We start from the raw sequence: 14,194 nt of genomic DNA, 5'->3' as shown, positions 1-14,194 counted from the left end.
CAGTGTCCTGTAAAGTGTGGTTCTACTCCAGGAAGTGATTTCAGATAACAGCATTCAGATCTGAGCTGCTCGACTTGAGCATTCCAACTGCTTAATTAAGGGATAAAAATAAGGTATTGACATTCTACTCCTTGTTTCCTAAAGATTTAATTTCCTTGGCATCAGCTTGTTGACCCTAATCCTCAATTGTTTACCTTTACGTTCAATGGACCAGACAAAAGGTACCTAAAAGCTAAGTCTGACTTTCAGAATCTAGAAGTGGAGTATGGATGGTGGGGGGTGGGGAGAATCCACTTGGATTTTAAACTGTGGCATCTCTCTACTTTTTAATTAATTGAAAAAAAAAAAAACAAAACACAAAAAACCCAAAAAACCCCAAACCCAAAACAACAACAACAACACAACCAACCCAAAAAACCAACCTGCCAACATGGAAAACAAACACTGGAGTCTCTGATCTCACTTTTCAAAGTACACCCATACTTTATAGTGCTGTTCTTAATCCTATGCATTTGCAAAGCCTTTAGGCTAGGCTGTGTGTTAACTTTTGTCATTTCTGCTGTCAAATACTAATCTGTGTATTAATAAGCTAAAGGATGACTCTGCTTATCCAGAAGCAAGTGTAACTTTTCTCCAGTAACAAAGAAAAATAAATGGCTGGAGAAAGGAATACAACTCATGGGATTTAAAGCAGTAGTGTACGCATAACATCCTGGTGACTTTGTTTTATTATAGATTGTTGAAGTGCAGCTACTATAAATTTGTGTACTGGAAATAAATTCATATGCTAGGACATCATCCAGTTTAGATTACATTTTCCTGAATTAAATCTTGATAAAGAGATCATGGGCAATTTCAAAATATACAGTACTGATAAAACTCCCCACAAAACTTGAATGAGAAGGGCACATTAATATCAGAAAACATTGTATTGCTGCATCTTTGAAATAAAAGCTAACGGCCCTGTCCCACTTCTGACAAACACACTCTACCATTTGTGCCTGTCAACTGAATAGGGCTAGAAGGACCAGGGACCCTACAGCCCAGGACTAAGAAAGTCACGAGGGGAACATAACTTAGTGGCAGAGAAACAACTAGGAATGATTGTCGTTGGTTTTGAGTTGACAAATACTGAACTTAGGAAATTATCCAAATTCTCATTTTTTTCTAAGGAATATTTAAGCAAAAGCTACATTGCTGCTTTAAATTCACTATAAAGGACAGGTCCATTTTCACATTTAAAAAGTTACCGGTGGGATTTTCTGTTGAATTACCTATTTCCTTCTGCTTGAGTACAACTAAGCGTTTATTGTAAATGCAACATTCTGCACTGTATGCATCATTTCTTATGAGAATGTCAAGATTGTGACTCATATGTACCCTTTTATTACTTTACCAAAGTTAAATAAAATTGTGTGACTTTTGTAAACATTTATAAATTGCATTTTACATTTTAGCAACTTCACTGTTTTACAAGCATCTTTGTTAGTGGAGGAATTCCAGTATAATGGCATAATGCATTTAAAAAAACCAGAACAAAACAAACAACCCCACACCACCCCCCCAACACCCCTGTATTTGCTATAATGGAAACTGGAGTTTCTCACCAGGATTAGCCAGACACAATTGTTTTTAAGTTCTGTTTTCAAAAGATGCGGATGCCCCCACGCTCCGTAATTCTGCAGTTCCAGCCATGTAATAGGGTGCCCTGACTTCAGTCACTGTCAAGTCATTACTGCTTTTTGTTTTGCTTAACACAGAGGTGAATAATCCAGCCAGTGCAATGTCAGTGTCGCCTTTACTTACTTTCATGTTTGCTATATTGCTTTGGGCCTAATTCTCTCCTGATGATGTCAGCTGCTCTTTGATGTTAGCAGAAGTGGGTGGAAGCCCTATGCAAAGGAGATAAAGGCATCTAAAACATCATTTGGCATGTTACTTATTAACTTGCATTCCTTACCCGTAATAAGAAGTCTACATAAAGTAATTAACTTTCTCCATGCTAGCCACAGTTCACCAACAATCTACTCTTCCAACGCCTAACTGGTAAGAAGAGGAGCCCTACCCACGAGTTAGCTGACATGCTCTGGTCACTGTATGTTTTTCTTGATTTCTAGATCATTTGCAATGACAGTAGTAGTTGGACAGACTGTTCGACAGCAGCTCCAGCTATTCTGAGAGTAAGCATGTGTCACAACATTCAGCTCACTATAGACAAAAAAAACAAACCAAAAACCATCCAACCAAAAAAACCCAACAAAAAACCCTAAGCCCCAAATAAAACCACCTCCCCACCCCACCCAGGAGGTTCCCTGCTGTTCCCAAAGACCTGGAAAAGGAAGCTACAAATGGTTGGTAATCTCAAAAAGTCAGGCTGTAAAAGTTGTCATTAAAAAGAAACATGATACACCCATCTTTAGAATTAAACTTTTTTATTTTCGCCATAGAAAGCCCTAAGAACTAATATCAAGTATTGATTAATGAGAAGTAGAACAGAACTTTAAAAAGTATGTTAAGGAAAGACTGTACAACTATATACATCACAGATCTGGCAAAAATGATCAACGTTTCACACGGAACAGTTCCTAGGCGATAGCTGTAGGAGCCAGCGGTCAATGTATATAGTCGTCAGCTTCTGCATCTTTTTATAAGCTGCATGCCTTAACAGTACAAAATAAATAAGCAGTCAATTGTTACTCAATATTTTTTCAATTCACATACTGGAATGCTATGGCATGGATCCCCAAAGAAACCATACAGTGAGGATGCACCCACCGTTACCGTATTTTGCAGCAGATCCGTTTACGTTTTTAGATGCATATAAATGACTGTGAGGTTTGCTACCATACTGTTGAAATTTTTAATTTTTATAAAAATGCTTTTTCAGATTCAATCTTTTTCTTCCATTAACCCAAAGCCAATTTCTTAATATTTACATAAGGTTTTTCATTAAGTTAAACTGGAAGCTAAGTGTTTACAAAAACAAACAAAACCCCAAATATAAGTGCAACAGCCAGAAATCTAAATATAAAAGCTCATGGCCCCATAAAAAGTTTTAAAAGAATGGATTTAACATATGTCCGAACTAATAAATAATGGAAGTGAAATAATAAAAAAAAAAAGCTTTACGTGACCTCTGGACTTTGGATATCAAAAAAATCACTTCCAAGGAAAACTGAAGACCCTGAGACACATGCAAGCACGAGTCTTCTAGCAAAAATAGTTACAAAGCCCTAATTTTCCAGTTTTCCTCCAAAAAGAGACCTTTACTAGGCACAGTTTAATTTAAGGTTTTAAATATATCAGCAGCAAATATTGATAGCCATGTTTCCTTATTACTGAATGTACACTTTGCAAGGTATGCTTCATTCCAGATGTGTCATGTCAATAACAAAAATAACATTGTATTTGTCTTGTCAAAAAGTTTGGGAAGTCTGAATCTAGCACGCAGCCAGCTACGCCAGAGCTACCTGTGCTCATACAGGCAATCAGTACATATGTCTTGTGAGGATCGTGTTTGACTGCTGAAACACCATCTCAGGTAACATCCAACCCGACACATCTGAAGACAAACCCCGTTATAGTCAAAGGGGTCTGTAACATGAGCTGAAAATTACCAGGTGTACCATGTTCTTGGCCTATGAAACAGAAGTGCTGAGCGTTACATGCGTAAGGTAAACAACTCCTCCTCTTTCTCCCATCGCTACTCATACAGATTCCTGGTACCCTTTTTTGTAGCTCCGGTTGTATTTGAGCCATTTACCATTTAAACGTCTTTCTGTCTAGAGTACTGTATGTCTAAAACCTTAACCTTGAGGGTCATAGGATCAAGATGCTTACTTAAAACACACACAAAAAAAACCCCCAAAGCTGTAACTGTAACTTAAGCAATGAAAGATTACGATAACTAAGTAGTACTACATACGACAATCTTTCTCAGGCATCTCTACAACTTGAGCAGTTTTTATATTACCATTTACAAAAATTCAACAAGTCACTACATCTGAAATGCTAAACTATGACTCCAATAAACAGCTGTTTGTTTTTCTCAGATCTACAGTTTCCTGTTCAAGTTGGACATCTAATTAATCTTCTATGTGCCGCAACGTGTGCCAGTTGCAAGGAGGAAAAAAAAAAAAAGGAAATACAATGAAACCAAAACTGAGAATAGATGACAACTACATAAGTGCAGAGAAATTATACTTCGGATTATGGTGGAAAGAGGGGATTTTTTGATTGTTGGTTTAGTCCTCGTGCTTCTACACCCTATTAATGGCAGGGGGGGAGGTTGGGGGGGCAGTGTGTGAGTGGGTGGGGGAATCCAAATCCCTGTTTCACTTAAAGGATAAGCCAAATAGGCATACAAGATCCTCAGCAGTCTCAGTGCTCAAACCAGTACAGTGCTTAGATATTTCATAGTTTTGAGAAGTAAATGTCAAAGCCTTCAGCTTAAAAAAAAAAAATTACTTTTTTAAAAAATACCAGACTGAGGCCCTTCTTCTTGCAGAGCAAAAAAAGGAACAGCACTTTATTCCAAACTAACTACTGGCATCTCTTCCAGTAGTAAGAAAACCTAACGTTATTCCTCAACCTTTGAAAAGGCAAAATTATCTCCCTCCTAAGTGCTCTTAAGCTTCGTCGCTATTGAGCTTTGTGGGTTTTGGTTTTTCTTTCCCAAAGCAAAAAGAGTAAAATATAAAGGTCCAGACACTGAATACTCTGCTCACCATACTGCCAAGTATAACATTTGTTCATGTTAGCCCTAACCAAATGTCTCTTGTTGGCAGGACTATTTGCATGAAGACAGATTATTCATAGCACTTACAAAAGCGTAACTAAGATGCTAGTTCAAAAATACACTACTCCAGAGTCCTGGATTGGTTATTTTGAACCCTTGCAGTAATGCATTGTTCACAAAAATAAATTAAAGTTGTGGTATTTTTTTTAAATGGTTCAATATTCAAGAGGCTATAATGAAAAATCTGACTGTTTTCTTGGTTAACGTCTAAACTCAATTCAGCATTAAAGTGCTAACATGAAAGAAAGGGTTTACATAGTAAGTGTGGGTACAGGAAATACCTCAATTCCTTTAGAAGAAAGATTTCTAGCGCTTTAGAAGAAATTGTACCTTTTCAAGCTACAAATTCCCACATTTTGATCACAATTAACATACCAGAAAACACTGGCAGCTCCTTGGAAATGTCTTATTCTCTATTCAAGTAAACTTTCAGATGAATCACTTCCACAACTCGCAGCTACTAACGATCCATCTAAGTACTACCATTTGATGACTTGGTAGAACAAGTTAACTTGTTTTCACTTTAACATTTGATTTTACAGCAATTTTAACAGTTCTTTTAAAACAGCTGCAATATTTCTGCACTGAATCTTTTTTCCAGCATTTAATGCGTTTCAGTAAGATTCCGGTATTACAAACTCAAATTCAGTACTTCCCTCTGATGGGTTTTGTTTAAAAATTGCTTCATTTCCCTGTGGAATGAAAATGTCATCCCAGGTAATTTGTTTGGCTGGGGGATTAGATGTTGTCCCTTCAGCGCCATCCTTCCCTGTGCCAACACGATAAACAATTCCACCCTCGTTTATTACTGGTATGCTGCTGGAGTGATCAGTAATGTATGCATACTGTCTGATCTGCAACGACCTGCAAGGATGCAATCGATAAAGCTTGGTATCTCCGGAAGGGTCTTGGCTATGAACTGATCTTATGTGGGAGGCCGTAATTTGGTAGTTGATGAAAGATTTGCCACACGTCAAGCACTGGTACCTTCGCTCACCAGTGTGGTGAATTTCATGCTTTGTACGGTATTCTGCAAGGGGAAAAACTTTGTCGCAGTATCGACATGGATATTTCTTCTCCCAGGAATGAACGTTAAAATGTCTCCGTAAACTCGTCAGACATGCGTAAGACCTCTTACACACAATACAAATGTAGTAGACCCTTCCATCCACTATGAGCTCGTAATGGTCATCGTGCTTTACTTTCATGCGTTTCCTGTTCGGGGAATCGTCACCAGATGTTCTAGGCGTTTCATCGAGCTTGGCTTCGCCTTCCTCGGAATCGCCCTTTACAGGAATGACTATGTCATACGTATCCTCACCGATATTTGCATAAACCTTACAGCCTGTGGACAGGCCTTCTATCTCGGTTGCTGTATCTAATGTTATGATCTTCTGCCCTTCTGCCGCATGCTTCGATGCTATACCTGAACTGAATTCCTTATTGTTTCCAGTAAGGACATCTGAGATTTTTATTTTAAATTCTCCAGGTTTAGCAAATGGCTCTTGTGAAAATGTAACCACCTGTTTTTTCTGTACTCCTGATCCTTCAGCGGTTGCTGCCTTGGGTATGGAAGGTTGCTGAACCAAAGAGCTACTGCTGACTGAACCAGGACTAGAAGAGCTGATAATATCGACATCATCTTCAACCACCTCTTCATCATCAACAGCAGTGGTTTCCACTTCAGTTAAGGAGCCATTATTAGATGGCTGCTGGTTATCCTCAACTAAATTAATTGTAGGGGTCACATGCGTTTGATGCAAGGAGCTGGCACCGAGCGATGAGTTAAGTCGAGGCTTATTTAGCACAATGATATTAGGAGTCAGATGCTGCGGTGTTGCAGAGAGAAGCGATTCGGCACTTAATTGTGTTTGGTTTGGGCTTAGCTGACTGGCAGACGAAGAGAGTTTTTGAGCTGCTGTGGTGCTCGCCAAATGGGGAGAGCCACCACTGCCACATGGTTTTTGGTCAGAAACTCCAGCTGGGCTTGGGCAAGGCTGGTTCTGTGTTGCAGCATTTGTATCTTTAGTACATTCTTTTGGAGGAACAATCTCAGAGCAAAAAATTACATCATCATCATCATCTGAATCACTCACTGTAATTTTTGTAGTCTCGTATTCTATGCCATGTAAGGAGAATGACTGTGTTATAACAGGCATCCCATCCGTTATCTCCTGATTCTCTGGCCTTATCACGGGTACTTGCGTTTCAGCATCCTTTTGACCTGGACTAGAAGTTTCCAAAGCACCATTTTTGACCTTGCTTGGCATGTTTTTTCCTTCAGACGGAGACACGCCCAGATCGGCTATGAATTTAACACCCAGCTGTTGCCCTGATTTAATCAGTTCATCAAGCAAATCAGATCGAATGCTGATTATTTTGGAACTATAAATATAGTTAAGAATTTCTGCAAAAATTTCTGCTCTTACAAAGCTCAGTTCCACCACTTGCCCGGCCACTGAGAAAAGCTGGTGAAAATATGTGCTTGAAGCCGAAAGGATGTTTCTGTGAGCTCGAAATTTCCGGTCCTCCACAATGACAGTAACATCGCAAAAAAGTCCATGGCCACGTTGTTCATTCAAAGACTGAAGGAGCACACTAGAATACTGTGTGTCTGTTGCAGAAATCAGTTTTTTCCCCTCCATTCCTAGAAAATAAAAGACATCAAATTAGTAAAAATACAGATTTACGGTTTTAACCGCGTGACGTTATTCCCACATTTACTGTTTATTCCTTCTTTTGAAAAAACAAATCTGAGATACTATTCATAAGGTTATACGGTATGGCACTCTGCAAATTTGATTCTTGTTATTTGTCCCTTCACCTTCTACACAAGGTACATGCAATTCTGAATATCGCCTCTGTTCTTAAAAGGTGAGGAACTGGGAAACAACTGCTTATCTGATCCAACAGCAAATAAGGTGAACTTGAAAACCAAGAAGATGCAAGATTTGTGTCCCTCAAAGGGCTTTAGACACTGTTAGAGATTTCTTTTTAATTGTGAAAATATTCCATGAATTGTTACGAGAAAGCCCGATAACATCCACATTATTTATGGGCCAGATGACAAAATATGTCTGTCCGTGTGTTACCAGTCAACTGAGGTTACTGAAAACACTACCGATACTTTACTTTCTTGCCTAGAAAAAATAAACTTTTTTTTTTTTACTCCTCATGTATTTATTTGCAAGGTCGCTTTGTGTTTGAAACCGAGGTACCACAGCAGCACAGTAGCAAAAAAGATCCATAAAGTCAAAGTAACCCGTCGCCGCTTCCCATTCGACGCCCCCCCCAACAAGGTGCTAAAAACACCACCAAAATCCGCGAACAGCTCGGTAAAGGCCGCCAGCCCTTCATTTTACCCCTAAAAGTTTATTTCCACCCGGCTGGAAGGGCGGGAGGGGATGAGGAGGCCGAGACCCTTCCGCCCCGCCGCCCCGCTCCCCCCGCAGCCCCCGCCGAAGTTTACCATGAAAACGATCGTTTCCAGCCGCCGCCGCCGCCGGCAGGGCCCCGTGGCCGGGGGTGTGCGGCGGACGGGCGGTCACGCCTCAGCGCGAGGCAGCGGCGGCGGTGCTGACAGGCGGCGGGCCCGGGGAGCCGGGGCTGAGGGACGGGCGGGCCCCTCCGCGCGGCCAGGCCGTGCCCGCCGCCGCTTCCTGCTCCAGGCGAGGCGAGGCGAGGCGAGCCGGCCCCTAGCGGCGGCGGGAGGGGGGAGGCGGCCCCGCGGCGCGGAGGCGGCAAGCGAAGCCCCGCGTTACCTGTGCTCCCGCGCCCTTCCCGCACAACGGGCACCGGCCGCCGCCGCTGGTCGGGCCGGGGCCGGGGCCGGGGCCGGAGCCGGGGCCCCGCCCCCGCTGCGCGGCCGCCAGGGGGCGCTGCACCGCGCTGCCCCCGCCCACCCCCGCGCCCGAGCGCGCTCGGCACCTTTCGGCTCCCGGACCCGAACAGCCTCGGGAACCTACGGACGCGGTCGGGGCCGGAAGGCGGGGCGGGGCGGCCCTGCAGCCGCTGCCAGCGGGCCCTCAGGCTGGGCAGGGGCAGCTCCCGGCGGTGCGTGGCGTGGCGGGCCCCGGGCGGTCCGGCCTCCCGCCGCGGCCCCCCCCAGTGGCGCCGGGAGCCCCTCGGCCGCGGTGGCGGCGTAGCGGGGCTGAGGTGGTTGGCAGCGGCCGGGTCGCCGCCCTCAGGCCACAGGCCCCGAGGCCCTGCGTTGTGGCCACGGCCAGCCCGTGGCCCCGCTACGCCGCAGGCCTTGGGCAGCCCAGGGCCTCGCAGGCGGGCCTCGCGTCGGCCTTGGCAAACACTGCCTGGCCCCCAGCTCATCCGCTCTCCTCACCCCGGGCCAAGCCCGCAGGGAGCCCCCCAACGCCCGCCTCACGTCTGACCGTGTCGGATAAGGCCGTGGAGACGTGGTGGCAGCGGGTTATTTCCCGCGGCGGCTCGCTTCCTTCCCGCGGGCAGAGACCAGGCTGGTGCTGCTCTGCCAACGGCTGACACAGCTGGCACCTCCGCCCAGCAGCGAGGAAACCTCCCGTAACCTGCGCTTGCACGGCGGGATCACTTATTTGGTATTCTTTGCACCACAGTGGCACGTGTTAGACTCTGCTAGGAGCTCTACAGATATAAGTCCTTTTGACAAAAATGTGGCTCGCGGCACATTCGATATGTGGTCATCAAAGTGGCGTATCCACAACGCGGTCTCTTGGAAACTGTCGCTCTTCATCAATGCTCGAAGAGCGCCAAGATCATAAAAGATATTTTTCATCTTCACTTACTGATCTGTTCCTTCTTTTTTTTTCCCCTATGGATTTTGCAGGGTTCTTGATTTTTCTCAAGATTCAAAAACTTTGCCAAAAGGAAATGTCCTTCTATCAAATTCAACCAAAAACATGAACAGGCCACTGGCACAAACAACTGCAATCCCTCACTGCATGTATCAGCAACAAAATGGTCCTGCCTAACTTTATGAGCCCTTCTAGCAAGAAAATCACTTGCCATGCTCCCTGTATTTATACAGCTGGTAGCAGAAGTACCCTTCTGAAGTGAGCCTTCAGACCTGAAAAGTTGCAAAGCCAGTTTCTGTTTATTTATAGGTTTTTCCAGAGAGCTGAGTGAAGAAGAATAAATAATAGAGAACAATAATCGGGGAAAGGTAGGTTTTTCTTCCTCAGATAACACTTCAGTTAAGTTTTCTTCTTTGATACGGGTTCTTAGTCATTTTTACACAGGAGGTTATATTAAATGAAAAATAACACTATAACCATTTTCATTTTTAACGTATAACCCAGTGTTCTTTTTTCTCCTCCAAAAATGTCTGATGATCATTCATTTTTGGTCAATGGAAATGGTCCAAATTAAACAATTTCTTAGCCGTTCATCCTTCAGCTTTAAGGAGTTTTCTCCTCATTGCCTATATAATTTCTAAATAACTAACAGTAAAATTTAGAGATAAAGATGAGCACTGATTTGGAAGGAGCCCTGCTCCTGAAACATCATAATTTCTCAAAAATCAGGTTTGAACTGCTTACCCTTAAGCACAGAAATGCTGGCTAATTTAAAAGATGCTGGTCTAGCTGTGAGAGCTGTACCATCTCCTTGACTTTTACCTTTTTGCAGAAGCTTCTTGCTATGGCAACTTATTGTCTCAGATGTAAAATCTGAACCCCCACTGTCACCTTGCCATGGTCAGGGCAGAGCTAATGCTCTGATCAGCTTAAAAAAGTGTTACTGAAGCTGCCACTCAGTACTCCTGCACCTGAATGCAGAATTTCAATGTGAATATTTTTTTGTCTAGCACGTGCCTCTTAGTTGTGGGCTTGTTTGGTTTTTTCCCCCCTCTTTTGTATTTAGATTAGCCTAGAAAGCGTTTGGTGATTTAACTCACATAAAAACTTACATAATGACAAATTAAAAGAACTGTTTTATCTAAGATATTGACAAGAAACATCTAGAACACAGAACTAAATGTGGTGTTCATAGAACTGAAAAAATAGGTAAAAGACACAATCGCAACTTTTATTTTAATGCATAGAAGTGATCCCAAAAAATGCTTGGATGGAGGCTCTGAAAATACAGAGTACAAATTTGAAGAAGTGATGTGTAGGCTTTTGTGTGAAGAAAAATATGCAATTGAGTAACAACTTTTCAGTTAAGCAATTTGAAGAGCTCTCTTATTTTTAAAGATACAATTTGTGGGAACAGAAGATTCTTGTAAAAGACTTGAGAAATCTGAGAGACAAAGAAGCATCCTCTGTCATGAAAAAATGTATTTTACATTAAAATATATTAAATTTGATAAACAGGAACGTGAATTTCCCCTTAGGGCCTTCAGTAAAATCAAAATTCAACAGTTATCCTAGCTAAGATGCCTTTTAGGGACAAAAATGTTGTTCCACTGTGGAATTGCAAATAAAACACCGCTGTGTGGCAGTGTGTTCCTCGCCACTGCCCCATGTAAGCCACAATCCCCAGTGGGAGTCATGATGGCTGTGTCCACCATGTGCTGGACTTTGGGGATGGATGGAAACACGGTAGCCAAGGGCCATCCAGAGCAGTTATCCAAATCTCGTGCTGGCATGCAAATATGACTATAAGTCAATCGTCTTACTCTATAAATGGTGGACAGCCCAGGCCCGTTGAGCTCTCCTGCACAGCGGTAGGCTGCATGCTACAATCTCCCCTTGAGTAGGGACGCCTCGCAAAGCCACTCCTCGAGGTTGAGAGATTCCTTGCCCCAACAGATCCTCAGTAAGTGACTAACAGCGTGCTCAACTTTGAAATCTTAGCTAAGTGATGTAAAGGATTGATAGCACATATATAATCCTTTAGATGTAAAAACTGTTGACCAAGTCCAGGGCTAAGTTTGGATCCAGCCACACCTAGACTCCTCTAAGGGAAGGAGTTTGGAACACAAGGGGGTCCTCTCTGAACCTCCTCACTTAACGGGAGTGATATCCCGCAGAAGATGAAATTTTCTACTAAGTAGTAACAATGGGCCATGTGAGCTTTGCAAAACAGAATCTGGCAGTCAGAGGAGGGAACTGAGAGATAAGGAAGCATTTGTTTTATGGCTATATCCTTGAAGAAGAACTGAGAGTCTGATAAAAAGGAACATCCTGCCTCAGAAGATGCCTAAGGCCGGGTGATCAAGTGTGAAGTCAGCCAAAACCACGGTAACTAGGTGAAAGGGGAAGGTGCAGGGGGAGATCATGACCACTGGCACAATTCAGGACTGGGAAGACTTTCCCCTCCACTCCTGGAAGGAGCTTGCGTGCTAATTTACACAGCTAGCGAGGCTAAGTAAAATATAGCTAACCAATAGCAGATGAGATGATAATTATTAACCAATGAATATGAATTTAGGCAGGTTTTTATAACAAGATAAATACCTTGTAGTTTCTTGTTGCTTTGCAGAGTTACCACCTAGCACCCATCTTTGCGCAAATAAAAATGAATAAAATACCTCCGCTCTGTGTGTATTTTGGCGTTTTGCACACCAGGCAAATGACCCCACTTTTGGGAAAACAGTTTTGGCAACCCAGATGGGACTGTGCTGATAGCCTTGCCCTGGTTGTCTCGCCGTACCCGATGGGGAGAAGTGGACCGACTGGACTCCAGCACGCACTGACCTGTTGATCGGGGACTCCATCAGCTCCTCTCCTACAGTCGGGCAGTGAGCCACACAATGGTGCAACGCTATTCAAAAGAGGTATTTTAAAGGGAAAGGGGAGAAGAGCAAGACCTTTTAAGAAAGCAGTTGGAATTGGTTTTTGTATTAGCTCTGCATAAGACTCATCAGGAGAAATATGCAGCAGCAGTGCGGTTTTGTTTCTACGCGTTGTATTTGTAATGTAAGGAGAAAATCCCTTGTTTTGTATTTGGAATTTGGAATTTGTTGTGTATGAAATGTTGGGTTCTTTTCAGTACCAAATTGGGTTCCACTGCTTCCAGGAAGGCTCCTCTTTGTTCTTCTGTAGGATGCATCCTAAAGAATTGGAGTAAACTTGGAGGTGACCCCATGACTAAGGAGAAATTAAAATGGTATTGCAATCAATGGTGGCCAGAATATCAGTTGGAGGGTGGTGAAATATGTCCCAAAAGTAGGTCTTTGAAATATAACACTATATTAGAGCTGATGTGGTTTTGTTGAAGAAATAAGAAAAGGGATGAGATACCATATGTCGTTTTGTTCATTCATTCTTTACGTTAAGAGATGACTGGGTTAATAGAAAGAAATGTGGTTGGGTGACTTATATCTGGGGTGTCGAAAAACATATATGTCATACTAATTGTAGTTTGGCTTTGTGTGTTGGACAAGTAAAGCATTTGTATTTAGATAACATAGGCCTGTGATAGATTTAGGGGCTGCCTATCCAACATGCTTGAGATTCCTGCCCTGCTGTGGGGAAGATCAAAGCACAGTGGTAAATTATGCCTGTGCGAATCCCTGAAATATAGGCAAAAACAGCGGGTTCAGTGATCCTCTAACAAGGATTGAGCTTTTGTGCCTCTGCCTGGGTGCTGCTTCAGGGATCCCCCAGCTGGTGAGGTAATGTGGTGGTGCAACTCCCCTGGGCCACCCTGAGATCCCAAGATGAGCCCTACCTATAACAACCTGGGCAGCAGGCAGTCTCCACACCTGGACTATCTGCTGCCTGAATGGTACATCAGGACGACCCTGAGATCTCAGGATAAGCCCTATCTTCACAGAATCACAGAATGGCAGGGGTTGGAAGGGAGCTCTGGAGATCATCTTGTCCAACCCCCCTGCTGGAGCAGGCACACCCAGAGCAGGGGGCACAGGAACGCATCCAGGAGGGGTTTGAATGTCTCCAGGGAAGGGACCCCACAGCCTCTCTGGGCAGCCTGTGCCACTGCTCTGGCACCCGCACAGGGAAGGAGTTTGTCCTTATATTCAGGTAGAACTTCCCGTGTTCCAACTTGTGCCCGTTGACCCTTGGCCTGTCATTGGGCACCACTTAAAAGAGTCTGGCCCCATCGTCCTGACACCCACCCTCTAGATATTTACAGGTATTGATGAGATTCCCCCTCAGCCTTCTCTTCTCCAGGCTGAACAAACCCAAGTGTCTCAGCCTTTCCTCATAAGGGAGATGCTCCAGTACCCTGATCATCTTGGTAGCTCTCCGCTGGACTTGCTCAAGCAGTTCCACATCCTTCTTAAACTGGGGGGCCCAAAACTGGACACAGCACTCCAGATGTGGCCTCACTAGGGCGGAGTAGAGGGGGAGGATAACCTCCCTCGACCTGCTGGCCACACTCCTTTTAATGCACCCCAGGACACCGCTGGCCTTCTTGGCCCCAAGGGCACGGTGCTGGCTCAGGGTCACCTTGCTTCCCACCAGCACTCCCAGGGCCTTCTCAGCAGAGCTGCTTTCC

At 43.8% G+C, this 14,194-nt stretch overlaps 1 protein-coding gene across 4 annotated transcripts in view; it reads right to left on the bottom strand.

Annotated features, from left to right (window-relative positions):
• Positions 1–931: 931 nt before the first annotated feature.
• The window catches only part of ZBTB33 (zinc finger and BTB domain containing 33), a 29,275-nt gene continuing 16,012 nt past the window's right edge, over positions 932–14,194 (bottom strand). The window contains exons 2-3 of one of the 4 annotated variants that reach the window (XR_010374829.1): positions 5,174–7,445; positions 932–1,892 (exon numbers count right to left, since the gene is read on the bottom strand). Coding sequence is in view for 3 of the 4 variants with exons in the window: in XM_064463268.1 (XP_064319338.1) it covers positions 5,413–7,445 (2,033 nt within the window). In the remaining variant the exon portion in view is untranslated. Of the gene's footprint in view, positions 1,893–2,415; positions 7,446–8,267; positions 8,664–14,194 lie in introns of those variants that run through there. The other 3 variants (XM_064463270.1, XM_064463269.1, XM_064463268.1) reach the window with 3 other exon arrangements.

This window comes from Phalacrocorax carbo, chromosome 11, assembly GCF_963921805.1.
Source record: "Phalacrocorax carbo chromosome 11, bPhaCar2.1, whole genome shotgun sequence".
NCBI lineage: Eukaryota > Metazoa > Chordata > Aves > Suliformes > Phalacrocoracidae > Phalacrocorax > Phalacrocorax carbo.
Note: the sequence above shows the minus strand (reverse complement) of the source record. Positions and strands in the feature narration are given on the sequence as shown.